The sequence below is a fragment of the Suillus subalutaceus genome (genome assembly GCF_016647625.1).
Source record: "Suillus subalutaceus strain FC151 chromosome Unknown DFJ58scaffold_178, whole genome shotgun sequence".
Taxonomy (NCBI): Eukaryota; Fungi; Basidiomycota; class Agaricomycetes; order Boletales; family Suillaceae; genus Suillus; species Suillus subalutaceus.
In genome coordinates, this window is record NW_024540427.1 from 89,469 (window position 1) to 104,868 (window position 15,400).

Here is a 15,400-nt window from a genome sequence, read left to right on the forward strand (position 1 = left end):
CCTCGTTCACAGGCCCAGCCGTGTTTATCTGATGATACTATCGATACTGGCTCAATTGTCGAAAATATGCCGTGTGCATATCTATCAGTGCCTCGATCATGTGGCGCCCTCTCTCGGAGTTCACGCTATCCATATCAACTCCCATCCACTCCAAAACGCAATTATCTTGAATGACCCGTTCGAATGACGGTTATACATAGATATCTTGCCGACTCATCGGCCTCTGGGCGTCTGGATGCGGAGGGACTTCACGCAACCATCGCATTGCCGTAGCCAACAAGATGGTTTATTAAAATCACATCGGTTTCTCCATCTGCATCATATTGCCACTCGGCGGTGATAGATCCGGAAGCCTTGGCTGAAGAGAAGAGAGAAGATTCGAAACACTTGCGTTCTGCATGATGTCGTCGACTTACAAGGTCAAACAATGAGCATTGGGTTTCAAACGGAAGTGATACAGGTCAGGTGCGTATTGCGTTCCAATGTTGTAGGAATACCTTGTCACACTATGTAGTGTTCTGGCAGATGTGCCCCGCCCACTGATTCCCAACAAATTAATTGTATTGGCACCACACGACCAACATCGGCCTCCATCTACTTCGTGAATTTCTACACCACATGTGGCTTCAAAATGTCTACTACTTTACATCGTTGAACCTGAGGTAGTGACAAACAGGAAATCAGGCTCTATATTACTTCGACACATTAATGCTGGGCATAAGCCTATTAACGTACCAAAGAAACTTGGCTCGAACCAAGTACATCATCCCCTTTCCCAGCAAAGGATAACTACCAGAAACTTAACCTCCGCGGACGACAACTAATTGAGCATGCTGTACAGTGGCTTCGAACCCACTGAGCAGTGAGCGTCCACGCTCCTGGTATCTTAAGTTTTGTATCGAGATCATGAAGTTGTTTTTAATGAATCAACTCGTGAGGACACTATACAAAATACACAATCTATCGATGTTCCTCGTTCGCTGCTGAAAGGTTGCTGATCGCTACGTCATATACATCTTGCAATTGTGCGTAAATGATCAACTTCGGTCCGTCCAAGGTACTCCCCCATTGCATCCTGTGATTCATTTGCGCCAAAATATCCGCTTTATGTGCAATTTCAGGATCAGTAGCAATACATTGGAGTTTCAAAAGGTTTCCAGCAACCATAAAGTAGTGCTGTCATCGGAGCGTCAACAGCCCCGAAAAGATACAGCGGTTGTCGTCCCAAAAATGAGGACCGTCCTATGTGGATCTCCGAAATGGTATGGCCACCAAACAGCGTGCGGTAAAGTTCTTTGGTCCAATATCCAGTCACTGGATCCTCATCCCAGAGCCGGCGGTTGAGACCGCGTCTCACGACAACATAGAATAAAACAAGAATGAAAGACTCTAGGTCATGATGTACCCCACGTTCAATATGTTCGGGACAAGCTGTCTTGAACTCGTCTGGGAGAAGCATCATGTCCAGAAGTTCTCCGGCCATGAACAAAGTAGTGCCCTGAACATGAGTTCAGTGGAAGCTAGCAAGCTGCAAAGTAGACATACCGGAATCTCTGCGCCAGGAACCTCTGAGCTTGATGGAACGGTGTCCTTGCAAAAGATGCCTCTGGTGTTCAACTGGCTCGTGGAGGGGGAGAGCGGATGCGATGAGACTATGGTTTCTGTGCCACTGAGGCAAGTTCGAGATCTGCGACGAACCCTTCCCAACCTTCAGCACAGTTCGGATCACCGAGAAAGATGTTGCCTGGACTTATGTCTTGATGTAGAATGCCCTGCTCCACGAGTGCTCGATGTCCTGGAAATATAATAATCCAGGATGGTGATCAGCACGCTAACTAATGATGTCGAACCTTTGAGTGCAGCGAGAGATCCCAGAATAAATTCTTTCGTTGTTTCGGCATCCCACAAAGGGCGTCCCACAGTTTTTAGCACGAGACGATGGAGGATAGGATCATCGGAGATGTTAACATCATCATCGCTAAGAATAAGAGAACGGAGTGTGCCGACTGTAACATGAGTGTGCATCTCCTTTATTACAGGAATACGGACATTATCGCCAAGACTCAGTTCAGCGACGCCTGGCAAAGGTGACTTGATATGCCTATAAACGCTGGATTCGCTTTTCCGAGTTTGCGACCTCCATATAATTTTCAAGGACAACAACTTCCTTCTTGTTTCCAACCGATATGGCTCGCCACGTGGCTGTACCGCGACCTAGTAAAGACAAAGAAGACCATATGGGAGGACCCATAGTCTTCCACAGAAGCGTTTCGCCATCTGTACCCATGCTGACCAAGAAGGAAGGATATTCAACCTGGTAGTACGAATGTCCTTCAAGTAAGCAAGCCGACCTGTCATGTCCGAGCTGATAGTCAGTCATGTGGGTGTTTAGCTGAAGGACTACATTGACTAGAATATCAAGATTGTCGTCGATGTCATAGTCGTCGGACAGGATGACTCCTCGACGGTCATACCAACCGAGGCAGAATTTGTGGCCGTAAATGAAGACGCACAGGACATAAAGCTGGAACGGTCGTGAGACCATGATGAGCCTTGCATAATCGGCTCCTTGCGACACGATCTGTTTGACAACTGCGGTGTTGGTCGTATTGGGACTGTCCTTGAAGTCAGGTCTGACTTCAATGAAACTGCAAATCTGCCTCCACTTGACTTCATCATCGATGACAGGAGTCAGTGGCCCCGACGCTGGGGGTACTTCAGCAAGGACAAAGACAGGCTTCTTGTCAGGAAAAGACATATTTTCAGCATTGGGGCCCGCGCGTTCGTCCATTGACACCACCTGATGAAACTGTGATCTTTTGTATCCTGTCACTTCTGCCGCTGCACCCTCGATCGTGCGAAATATCCTTTGCTGTGAAATTTCCTGGCATGACTGATGCGGCCAGGTTGACGAAGCGCATGCTTACCAGTGGTGAGTATAGATAAATTTCATCGGATTTGTCTCGTACGGTTTGTCGAAATTCAGCCAAATCACCGCTTGCCCTGATGAACGTTTCAACTGTTTTGATGATGGTGTGGATATCGTTCACATCCGACCATTTCTCGTAAACCTTGATAGGTTTGGACGATCGGTATTCGATGTGACCAAGGAGGTTCCGTTCGTAGAAGTCTCCTGAGCTAGTCATAAAGTTCTGTGTGGATCAGTGTGATTTTCCGTTGGCAGATATCGGGAAGATAAAGGCACCCCGAGGGACTTAAGAAGAGACGAAGTGCTTGAATTGATAGCGCCCAGTTAAGCGCTGAGTTTGAATGTAATAGTTACAACGTTATAAGCCAGGCGGACTTCAAAACTATTCTTTTCTTCAACCAGCTCGAAGGCCACGGAAGCTCATCACGTACAGGTTGCTTTATGCATCCACATTTCTGAGCGGGCTAAGGTCTGAGCATTTCAATCCCCCTCGATTGGCTCTAGCGGAGTCTGGCTGTAATCAGCTGCGCGACGTACCAGAAAACCAGCTTCATTTTCATATCCCAAGATCCTGTTCCAGCAGAGGAGGGCGAGAATGAAAGCTCTGAAAGCGTTGCGGGGATTGGGCAAGCTTGCTTCCGTCGTGTAGCAGTCCTATCGCGCGTGCGCCCGTCAATGGCGCTCAGGGATACAGGGAAATGTGAGCTAGATGCTCCAGGTCCCTTGCAGGTCCCCGGGCTTTTGTCGCGGTACATTCTTCCCATCTAAATCACTAGATGTATGTCTTTTCATCACCCTCAGGATCTACTCCTGGGTCCTGGTGCACATGCAGACTGCAATCGAGGTATCCTCCTACGGTGCCTACTCTACCTATGAGCGTCTCCGCTGAGCTTCATCAATAACCGCTTATGACTGGAGACGACACGACGTGTTGTAGCTCTCTTTGCGTATGAGGGATATACACAATGGCACTGGTTTGTCCTTGAGTTCACTTCGTGGCTCGCATATCCTTCGTGGATTGGGAAACTCGATTCAGACTACTCTTGGGCTGGTTCTTACAATTTTTTACTTCTTGAACTCCTTTGTGGAGTGTCATTTACCCAGTGTCCATGGTCTCCGCTTACCTCCAAACTGGTCGGAAGGAACGTGGTCGAAGGATGGGACTAGTGATGTATATGGTATGCAGTGTTTATTCCTATTTTCACCTTCCAAGTTTACCTGGTAAGGACTAGTTTTTTTTGTATTCATAGCAACCACTTCGTCATCTATTTATATGCACATTATTCCCGGAGCTCTGCTATCATCAACCACATGCTTAAGCTTATCGCTGCTGCGTCTCACTAATAATTGCGCTGAATAATGTGGGATTGCGATATTCAACTGAGGCATGAATTCATCTGGTGGGCGCCAGTTGGTATATATATATAGCATGGAAGATATGGAAGTCGTTCCTCGTACACTTGATCATTTACCCCTCAACATGCAGCCGCCAGCAAACAAGCCCGCACCCGCCATCCCATACTTTACCCCTGCGCAGGTCCCCGCTGCAGGCACAGCATTCGACCCCCAGCCCGATGGAACTCGTATACCAAAGTTGTTCCAGCCCATCAAGATTAGAGGGACAACATTCCACAACCGTATCTTCGTGAGTCATCGTATCGATCGATGAGGTCCCCTGATGTCCCATCCCAATCTTATGTAGCTATCTCCACTGTGTCAATATTCTGCAGACGACGGTCATCTCACGTCCTGGCATATGGCGCACCGTGAGTTTATGAATCTCAAGCATGATATAAGTACCCACGGCATTTAGTGGGCGGCATCTTCACGCGCGGTCCTGGTCTCTCTATGATCGAAGCCACAGCGGTTGTCGCAGAGGGTCGCATCACTTCTGAGGACGCAGGTCTCTGGAAAGACAGCCAAATCGAACCCCTCCGCAAGATAGTCGAGTTTGCCCATTCACAAAACCAAAAGATCGGCATTCAGCTTGGCCACGCCGGCCGGAAAGCGTCCACTGTTGTGCCGTGGTTAAATACGGGTCTTGTAGCGACTGAGAGCATAGGCGGATGGCCAGATAATGTATGGGGGCCTTCCACGGTCCCTTACAAGGACACCTTCCCTGTGCCTAAGGAACTATCGAAGGCGCAGATCAAGGCGACCGTCGTCGCATTTGCAGAAGCTACGAAGAGAGCGTTGAAAGCTGGCATTGACGTCATTGAAATTCACAACGCACACGGCTATCTACTACACTCTTTTTTGAGCCCCGTCAGCAACACACGCACAGATGAATATGGCGGCAGCTTCGAGAATCGCATTCGTCTAACTCTCGAGGTCGTGGATGCTATCCGTAACGTTATTCCTGAAGACATGCCACTCTTCCTGAGGTATCTTCGAGTCCATAAGATGTTCTTGCTTGATCTGAATGATGCCTCGTAGGATTTCTGCGACTGAATGGCTCGAAGAAGCGCTTCCAAATGAACCATCGTGGCGTGTCGAGGATACCGTCAGACTTGCTGGCATTCTTGCCGAGCATGGCGTTGACTTCCTCGACGTCTCTAGCGGTGGAAACCACCCAAAAGCCATCATGAAATCCGGGCCGGCATACCAAGCGCCGTTCGCACAGGCAGTCAAACAAGCTCTTGGGGATAAGCTTGTCGTCGGGTGTGTCGGGTCAATCGCCAATGGCAAGGTCGCCCAAGAAGTGCTTGACAAAGGTCAAGCCGATGTCGTACTGGTTGGACGACAATTCCAAAAGAACCCGGCGAGTGTTTGGGCGTGAGTGTATACTCGTGAGATAAGTTAGCACCTGACCTGATGATGTGTTGGTAGGTTTGCGTCAGACCTTGGCGTCGCGATCAAGATAGCGAACCAGATTGGGTGGGGCTTCGGGGGTCGAGGTAGCAGTCATAAGAAGATTGACTGGTGATTGCAATGGTTAGGAGTTTTGATACAATGTATATGGGGCGAACAGGAATGTCGCGTATACCCACGCACAATTACGGAGACACGAAGACCTTGAATCACAAGATGTTGAAGCAAAGCCCATGTTGCATAACTCGAAGTGACCCACCGGCAAAGTCAAGATTGGGCATCGTGACAGCGAATAGTGAATGGTTAGCATCCAATGAAACTATCCACCCTTCACTATCATTTTGATACCTACTGCAGTCCAACTTCTGATCACGAAGCTGTCCTCAAATCACTTCAAGTATCAGAGGCGCAAATCGATCGCCCAAGAATTATGCTGTCAACTCACTCCCAGAAAGCCCTCCCGACCGCCCGAGTGACGATGAAACTTTGGAGGTTCGCTTGGGTCGTCATCATATGTACACACTATCCTCCAGCATCTCGGATAAGGGTGCAGCAAGACCAAGACCAGTGTATTCGAGCAAACGCCCACCGGAGTAATTTCTGTACTGACAGTACACCATCTGAATCAATGCTAGTATTACTCGGGGAGGTCACTGCAGTGACTCTGAGCGACGTGCTTGTATAAGTAATAATGTCGTTAGCCTGAGGAGTCAGAACAAACCGTGACAACGACACGACAACGGTGGTAATTGTCTCATCCAGTATAAGGCTTTGCTCTTGCTCTGATTAAACTGTTTGGATCGGATATCGCAAGCTCTGATGATCGGTAGCATTCGAGCACTTTGAGCTGCAGGTCGTAGTACGCGGGAATTGCGCGGGGACCCGATGAAGTTCGGATTCGCGAGAGATTCCGCAAGTATGAAGCACATCATACTACAAATCGCTAGCCAAAGGCACACACAATCCCATATGCTCGTATGGAGGCAATATTGCATGCAGTGGACACCCGAACTCGAGAATTGCCGCCTGAGTCGGCAGAATGTGACTTTGCTTTGCTTTGCTCTTCGGATATGAGAGTTTGTCTCGGACTCCACAGAATTCTAAGCATTATGGATGGATCGGTGTGTATTGCAGTCCAAACTTCACGCGCACGGTGGAGTGAAGCGGGGCACGGCTCGCCCACCGCTACGATGTTAATAACCGATGTTAGTAAGTCATCCGTATTTTTCACCGAGCCCTATTAATTAATAATAAGTGACTCACTGTCATTTCAAAACAGCTTGATCATTGCGCAATTGGTTCAAATCCTCGACGACGTCTCTCGAGGTAACCATTACCTGGATAGTTTCTAACAGCACTTTCGAACTCAGCCAGTACTTTCAGTTTCATTGCATCTCGCATATCATATTAGAACCTTCGTCAATGAGGTGACGATCAATGTCAGTACTTCCATCTCTTATCTCTCGCATGCTTTCTCACCTCTTTTACAGTTCTTGAAGGAACTTGGACGAGACTCTCCGAGGTTGCCGTCAAGGGTGCCCAACACAACTCCGTGAACGCCAGCCCCACCCGAAATGTCTGCAAGGGACCCGGGTTGATCTCCTCAAATATATCCATGAATTACTGGACGACCCAGAGAAGAATCAACTCATTTGGCTGCATGGTATGGCTGGTGTCGGAAAGTCTGCCGTTGCGTTTACAGTTGCCGAAAAGATGAGAAGTCTAAAAGTGACCGAAGAGACGAATATTGAAAAGCGGCTAGCGGGAACATTCTCTTTCTCGCGCAAGCACACTAAACGTTGCACGGCTGGATATTTCTTTGCAACGCTTGCCTACCAGCTTGCCACCAATTTTCCAAGCGTCCGGCAGGATGTGAACAGAGCCATCCGCAACAATCCCGCTCTACTAGATCCAGACACGTCTCTCTGCGACCAGATGGAGGCTCTCTTTCTCCAACCCCTCCGGAAACTTCGACCCAGATTACGTGGATGTCCGCCTTTGTCGTTTGTTGTCGATGCGTTTGATGAATGCACGTCCGAACCCGAGCTTACCGATCTCATCTTTTCTCTTGCACAGGCTCTTCGTGACCCTGATCTTCCCGCGACCCACATTCTGCTCACAAGTCGCTCGGAAACCCATATCTCTAAAGCCTTTCAGAACGAAGAGGTGCGCCTGTTGGTGCACGAGATACCCGTGAGAACTTCTGGGGAGGGCGGCATGATCTCGTTGGACGGCACAGACGTTGATAACGACATCTGTACTTTCTTGCGGCATTCCTTCAAAGAGCTGGAAGGTCGCCATCCTGATTTCCCTCAGCCATCGAGGGATGACCTTGCGAAGCTGGCGAGCCGAGCGGGCAGACGTTTCATCGTGGCGTCTACGATGATGAAGTTTATTATTGACGATGAAGACACCGATCCCCGCGATCGGTTGCAGCTGATGCTCGAGCTGACAAGTAAGCTACTACCAGGAACGGACGTGTACAAGTTATACGACCGTATTCTCTCCACGTGTACAAGCGGGCATACCTGTACTTGTCCCTCGTTGCTGCCCTCACAGACCCTCTGCCCATCTCGCAATTCTCAACACTTCTTGGCCCTGGTTTAGGCACGGATGTGCAAACGACGCTGATACAGCTACGGTCTGTCATGGATATCCCTACAGACAGCACTCTCCCCGTGAATATTTATCACTCGTCCATTCGTGACTATGTTTCCGACCCCTCAAACTGCGGCCTCCCTCAAGTACGTGATATCGCATCACCTCACTCCCTACTCGCACGTTCCTCTCTCCGCTTGATGAAGGCAATTCCAGCAAGCACGGCTTTCTTGGATGCACTCTCAGAACTGAAGAAGCAAAGCAAAGCCATGCAACTCGAGGACCCTCATAGGTTAAAGGACTCGTTAGTATTCCTTGTTCGGCCACCAGAGCCACTGTCAGCTGTCATATGTATGCTGTGGCTTCGAGGAGATTGCACTTCAGATTTACAATCCTGGCTGGGGACAGGTCCAGACTCTTGAGCCGTTCACGCGTAGCCCAGCGCTAGCACTCGAATCTGTTACCCTCGAGTTCTCTCGAACTCTTGAGCAGTGGCGCATTCAAAGCCTGTTTGCACCATCATAAAGGTCGCTCATGACCGTAGCTTGATGGCGAGACTATTTTTGCATCTGCTGTTTGGATCAAGTATGATTTGCCCATCTTGAAATGTATGGCATTTCATAACCTGGTAAAGCACTACGTCGCCAGTGCTGTATAGAGGCAGAGCAACTGAAAGCCGTGCCTCCGACTACGATCGATAGCCATGGATAAGTGAATCCAAGGCAGTGCCTGATGCAATCTGAAACTCGTTGGTCCCACTGTTAATCGTCTTGCCGCCCTTCTTTGACAGCCGGTCCTGCGCACGGACAATATTTTACATTCGTTGCTCTACGTTGCCGACATTGTTTAGTGGCACGCGACTCGGAGCCACGACCTTGAGATGCACTTAGGCCTTAGGCTGGTCACTTTGTTCTTCCCGTCAGTAATCGTCTTCGGCGCTCAAGCCTGTCGAGGTAGAACCGTACTCGTTGCTTCTCAAGACCACTCACAGCAAATCTGAGTCGCAGCTAGTTGATGATCTTAGTTCGCCGTCCCCTGTGAAATCTATCACATCTTCTGCACTGCATTCAGGTGCACCGCACTCGTCGATGCGAGTTGCGTTCAATCCAACCTATCTCTTCCGACTACCGAACGATTGGGTGTCCATGCATGCCATGTATTGTGAGTGGGCTTACTAGTACTTCTCTCGGGACATGTCTTGCACAAACATACATATATATGTATTTGAAGCAAGTGTGGGCTCTGGGGATGATAAGCGCTGGGCACCGACTTGATATTGGTGCAGGAACGGAAGCGGTGATAGAGGGTGTGTTCTCAGGCTGTTAGTACTGATACTATCGTCTAGCTTCAGCTATTCCGACGCTTCGAGCTACGACCTGACTTTCACTTGGTTTTGGGTGGTGCTGCTGGTATAGATTTGAATCAGCGTCTCTCCTTTCTACATGATAAAACTGACGTCTGATCATAGTATGGGCAATAATGAAGACATTGCAGTGTAGAAATCCAGGGTGCATCAGAGATGAGGAGAGGGCTGCGTGAGAAAGAGAATCAGTGCACTGGAGTTCTACAGCAAGTGCGCAATGGGATCATATCGCCTGATCACCTTGCACTCGCTTCGAAAGAAGGTCTTCCGACGATACACACGCCCACCTCGCAGATCCGCTATTAAAAACATCATTTCGAGCACATGGATGCAAAGGTGATCGGAGCACGCCGGTGAATTTGCAGAAGTGCGTTCTAGATCAAAATGGTGGCCGAGGAATCGCACCACATCGAATTAAGTACTAGTGTACTATCAATATTAATTACCTCGAGGTCATGAGGATGCCAATGGATATCGTGGTCAAATTGAGGAGTGGACTCGGTCTCAGTTGAGTGCCCCGCGTGGATCACAACCAAGTTGATTGACTGGCACATGCAGGCCGATGTCGTTGATCAACGTTCGAATGCTGAGCACGGAGACCTTGTATTCAGCTCGGCCCCAGAAGGAATGGGATGTATTCCGATCACGCGCATGATGGTTGTTGTGTTGCACAATGTTTATGTGATCCAGTCGACGATCACCTATATTAATCAAACCAAGCCAATTACGTATAACGAGACGTAAAATCGTTATATGAATCCGAGTCTTCGCGCTTGAGCTGTGTTACAATTGTATTCTTTTGTTCCACTCCAGTACCTTGGCAGTTCATAACAAATTTTACCCACATGACTGCTACCAAAGATGATCAGGATCACTAGCTTGGCTTGTCAACGGGCTTGATAATGCGGCGCTAGGAATTTTATGAAGTTTCTTACAAACAACATTAATTAATTTTTATTCATAACAGTGCGTTGTCCAGCCTCGCTCAACATCAGGCTTTCGGGACTCTATTGCCAGACATAACGTGCGGTGCCACGTTAAGTGTCCGAGCCGCAATTCTTGATATCGAGACTTGATCCCGGGGGCGGTATCAGTTATGTGTATGGTTATTCATGGTGTGTTTTCGGTTACGCTGGTATGATTAGCTACAACGAGTCTGAAACAATATAGACTTAAGGCACATGCCGGGAAAGTTCGTCATGTCGTGCTTAGCAGAGGACAAAGTTAGGGTCTTCTGCAAGCTCCGTCTGATAGGCGAAACACTGTGTTCTTTGCACTGATTCTGACCAGAACGTGGTAGGCAACGTACTCGATCATGATGGCAGACGGAAATACTATGATGCTCACAGCCCGGTAAATATTCTAGGCCGCTGCTGAGTGATTGTCGAAATTGGACTCTGGGTTCTCTAATTTCTATAGTAATGAATCATTTTCTGGTAACGACGGCGTGCAGCAATGTTGATTTCGAGACCTCTCATCGATATCTCTAACCCCCCTAGGATGGATCGGAAATACAGCAAGTCCCGCGCCTTGCATGACTCGAGACTGTGGGTATCGCATAGTTAAGTCGGAGGCCAGGACATATATAAAGTCTTTGCATTGACGATTGGAGCCTCACTTCCAATTAATCTCATTCCTTACCCAGTATCTTCAGATGTTCCCTTCAAAGGCTCTCCTTTCTATTCTCCTTATTGCGCTGTCCGCTGTAGACGCATCTCCCCTGCGTCGTGAAGCTGCGTCGACCCTCACCTTCACTGCTAGGATGAACGCCAGGGCTAATAATGCCAACATCGTTGACGCTGACAGGGCTCGCGCTCAGGCGATGCAGCATCCTACTATCAGCAAGCGTGCCAGCAGCTCCTCGTTCAGCATAGCTAGTTCTGGGACGGTTTACACTGCCCAAGTTGGTGTCGGCAGCCCTGCAACTCAGTGTAAGACTCGCCACCGGGTGACCTCAGATATTTTCGACTAAAAGAATTTTCAGACACGCTCCTCATTGATACGGGAAGCTCCAACACCTGGGTGGGCGCGAAAACCCCATACAAACAGACCAGTACTAGTGTAGCTACTGGTAACTCTGTCGTGTGTCTTTTCACGCCCTCTTCTAAATAGTTGCTCATAACAACCCTTAAGTCCGTCGAGTATGGCTCCGGCAGTTTTTCCGGAGAGGAATATTTGGACACAGTTACTCTCAGTTCTGATTTGGTCATTACCGGACAATCTATCGGGGTCGCAAGCAGTTCACCAGGCTTTAATATCGCTGATGGAATTCTTGGTGTCGGACCGACTGACCTGACGCAGGGCACCGTTTCCAACGTTGCTTCAGTCCCAACTGTCACCGACAACCTCTACAGCAACGGTAACATTAGCACCGAGGCAATCGGAGTCTACTTTGTTCCTGGTGGCGGCGCTGGCGAGCTCACCTTTGGTGGCTTCGACAGCTCAAAGACTACGGGCTCAGTGAATTATGTCCCTCTCACAACCACGTCGCCTTCTAGTGAATACTGGGGTATCGATCAATCGATCGCCTACGGTAACTCCACCATTTTGTCCGCGACTGCTGGTATCGTCGACACTGGCACAACCCTCATTCTCATTGCCACTGGTATGACAAGTTGCTTATGAAGGAGTCACCCAACTGACTGGAGGATACTAGATGCATTCAACAAGTACCAGTCTGCTACTGGTGCTACATTGGATAGTAACACTGGTCTCTTAATGATCACCTCTGACCAGTATGCTAACCTGCAAACCCTGAACTTCAACATTGGTAGCACTTCCTACGGCCTCACCCCTAACGGCCAAATCTGGCCCCGCTCCCTTAACTCTGACATCGGTGGTAGCAGCGACAATATCTACCTTGTCGTTAATGATATCGGTTCCAACTCTGGCACTGGTCTCGATTTCATCAACGGTTACTCATTCCTGTCTGTATTTTACGTGACCTTGTTTGGTATAAAGCTGACTACCTACCCTACAGTCAACGCTTCTACTCTGTTTTCGACACCACCAACCACCAAGTCGGCTTCGCAACCACTTCGTCCACCTCTGCGGTCTCCAACTAAAATGATCATGTATATATCTGACCAGTGTGAATATTTGTATTAGATGATGTATATATTCGGAGTCGTCGATGGAGGTGTTGGTTGTTTAGGATGATAGGGTGTTGTTAGTAGGGTCTGTTGTATCTATGGCTCGTCATTCGTTCTAAAATCATTACTTCTCGATTTTTACAAGGCTACTGATAACTGTGTTTGAAGGAACAGCATTTTATTCACGTGGAAACTTTACACTTCTTCAAACTTGCCAAAAAATACTGGTAATATGAAATGTCGATGCTTACTTGACGTGATTCAGCAGGAAAGTCGTATTTGGTCACTACGGTATGACTCCGACGTCATCTACAGCTTCGCATCTTGACCCACATACCACTGCCCTGCAAGGGAGAACCTAGTTGGGTGGCTACGAAGGATAGCTCGTGGTGGGTTGAACAATTGGTCACTGATCCAACCTTCTACGAGGCATTCTGCATCAGATGCAAGGGATCATGCATATGATGTACAAGTATCCTCATCATGGCCTAATCCCATGTCTATATGATTAGAGCCTATAGATCAGTAGTATGTTGCGGAACCGGGTTACCATATTTATTACTGAGGCGAACTGCAAAGCGAGACCATGATTTATGTAGATGAAGCTGAAGAACGAAGGAACTCAGGCAAGGTTGCAAGGCATTCTGAATTAAATTGCAGTTGTTATACTTGCAAGACAAGTGCCGTCAACAATCGAAAAGAAATCCTACCTTTGCTTGCTCGTCTGCGGTCCGCTGCTGAAAGACCGTCAACAAACATATTTGCTAAGTATAAGCCACCTGTACTCGGCCGACGGCGAACCTGCCGAAAGATAAAGTATCGTCAACAAACGGACACATTTCTAGAAATAGCCCACTCTTCTTCCGCAAACCCTTTGTCGACTCTGCAAAAACCATCAGTGACCATCAACGAACGAAAACTACATTTGATAAGGGTAGCCTGCCTGTGCTAGTTCCGCTTTGCGGCACTGCTGTACCTGCGTGAGCTTATCCATCGTCACTCTGGCGGATAAGCCACACTAACAGCCTCAATAGTCGCAGATAACGGTCCTAACGTTCTGACTCCGCAGTAACGAGTACGGTACTCGTTACTGCGGAGTCAGAACGTCAGGACCGTGCATTGTGATCTTTGCACGATTCTTGATTCTGAAGGAAAATCTTCTTCAAGCTCGTCCACATGGAATCCGTGTACCAGTAACATTGCTTCTCGTACAAGTTGTAGGCAGGGGCTTGTCGGTGGATGAGGCATAGAGGCTATGTCTTATCTATCAACAAGCCCCAATAGCGGCCACGTGGAACGCCTGAAGGTGCGGAAGATGGATAAAACGTGAGCGTACAAAGTTTCTTGTAGCGCCCAGGTATCGAGAGGTAACGAGACTCGGACTAAGGACAGACTCAGTCTTGGGTTGAAAGACTAAGGGAGATCATCCTGACGAGGGGAGGAATTAATACGTTTGATTGGGACGGAGAACCAATGGGAAATGTGTATGACGCATGGTAGGATTGGTGATTGTGTATGTAAAATGAAAAGATTAAGTACGTATGAAGGTCATATCTTGATACTCCCACTCAGACGCAAATCACTAGAGACGCGTGTGTAGTTCATTCAGCTGGGTCTTCGTTTGAAGGTGAACGGAGAGCAAGCGAGTGACGATGGTTGCGGAAAAGTTTTCGTGGTAGGGATTTCGTGAAGATGTCGGCAACCATATCGTGTGTAGGTACATAAGGAATAATGATGGTCCCGTCGCTGACTAGATCTCGAACGAAGTGATAGCGAACGTGAATGTGCTTCGCCCGATCATGGAATTGCGGGTTTTTCAGTTAGCGCGCGACTTCCATTGTTATCACCATACAGCGTGGTAGGGGTGATCAGCGACAGGTCAAGACCAAAGTCGCATAGCAGCTGACTGAGATGGATCTGCTCGCGGGCCTGCGTTAGAGAGGGAGATGTATTCAGCTTCGGTGGACGAAGTCGCAACGACGGATTGCTTTTGGGAACACCAACTAGTAATGGGGGAACCGAAAAGATAGTAAACATAGCCCCCAATCGAGCGGCTGTCGTCCTTGTCAGATGCGAAGCATCAGGAAAAGCCTCCTGGGCAAAAATTGTAATAATTTGCGCTAAACGATGTTATTCTGATAATTCTATCTAATTTCAAGTTTTAGGAATAAAACGGCTAAAAGACGATAATGTACAATGGAATTATCGAGACTTATTTGAAAAATACAGTAAGTGTATCTATCTAGATACGAGTTCAACCAAAAAGTGTTACAGTCATCTAGAACTGTATCACTCGACCACTCTCGCAGGACGACGGCACCGAAATTCGGTAGAAGATGGGCACTCCGCACGATCTTCGACAATGGCACAATGCTTGCCACTTTTGCGCCACCAAGCAAGGAATGCGAGACCTTGTAAAGGCCGTGGTGTCGATCGGGAGCCAACAGAAACGGCGAGAACCATTCGATATAGGTACAATGTATGTCAGTAATAGCAACACAATAATGAGATCAGCAGACTCACAAACAGCAACTGGCAGGCAACGACTTCGATCGGCATGGCTCTTGCTCGAAGTGGGATCACACACTCACTTCCTGTAAATGGCGG

The 15,400-nt window shown here is 48.3% G+C and overlaps 5 protein-coding genes across 5 annotated transcripts; 3 read left to right on the forward strand and 2 right to left on the reverse strand.

Annotated features, from left to right (window-relative positions):
* Positions 1 to 960: 960 nt before the first annotated feature.
* Positions 961 to 3,328, reverse strand: DFJ58DRAFT_749558 (uncharacterized protein; the record flags this gene model as incomplete). The annotated part of the gene is made up of 7 exons (XM_041387668.1): positions 2,928 to 3,328; positions 2,110 to 2,872; positions 1,851 to 2,078; positions 1,709 to 1,795; positions 1,546 to 1,652; positions 1,165 to 1,498; positions 961 to 1,103 (listed from the first exon to the last, which is right to left on the reverse strand). The coding sequence occupies exons 1-7, from the start codon at positions 3,144 to 3,146 to the stop codon at positions 961 to 963; spliced, it is 1,881 nt and encodes a 626-aa protein (XP_041237503.1). The 5' UTR covers positions 3,147 to 3,328.
* A 931-nt stretch (positions 3,329 to 4,259) lies between these two features.
* On the forward strand, positions 4,260 to 6,204 carry DFJ58DRAFT_816544 (uncharacterized protein). The gene is made up of 7 exons (XM_041391753.1): positions 4,260 to 4,290; positions 4,323 to 4,574; positions 4,632 to 4,695; positions 4,743 to 5,313; positions 5,366 to 5,704; positions 5,759 to 6,042; positions 6,098 to 6,204. The coding sequence occupies exons 2-6, from the start codon at positions 4,410 to 4,412 to the stop codon at positions 5,853 to 5,855; spliced, it is 1,236 nt and encodes a 411-aa protein (XP_041237504.1). The 5' UTR covers positions 4,260 to 4,290; positions 4,323 to 4,409; the 3' UTR covers positions 5,856 to 6,042; positions 6,098 to 6,204.
* A 1,054-nt stretch (positions 6,205 to 7,258) lies between these two features.
* DFJ58DRAFT_628499 (uncharacterized protein) lies at positions 7,259 to 7,768 on the forward strand (the record flags this gene model as incomplete). The annotated part of the gene is made up of 1 exon (XM_041381157.1): positions 7,259 to 7,768. A coding segment is annotated over one exon (510 nt), but the record flags the coding sequence as incomplete, so codon positions are not given.
* A 3,587-nt stretch (positions 7,769 to 11,355) lies between these two features.
* Positions 11,356 to 12,766, forward strand: DFJ58DRAFT_749560 (acid protease; the record flags this gene model as incomplete). Its single annotated transcript, XM_041387669.1, has 5 exons — positions 11,356 to 11,632; positions 11,686 to 11,783; positions 11,835 to 12,306; positions 12,358 to 12,628; positions 12,682 to 12,766. 5 exons carry the CDS (start codon positions 11,356 to 11,358, stop codon positions 12,764 to 12,766), a joined length of 1,203 nt encoding a protein of 400 aa, XP_041237506.1.
* A 2,309-nt stretch (positions 12,767 to 15,075) lies between these two features.
* On the reverse strand, positions 15,076 to 15,264 carry DFJ58DRAFT_608241 (uncharacterized protein; the record flags this gene model as incomplete). The annotated part of the gene is made up of 1 exon (XM_041380843.1): positions 15,076 to 15,264. A coding segment is annotated over one exon (189 nt), but the record flags the coding sequence as incomplete, so codon positions are not given.
* Between the last annotated feature and the right edge of the window lie 136 nt (positions 15,265 to 15,400).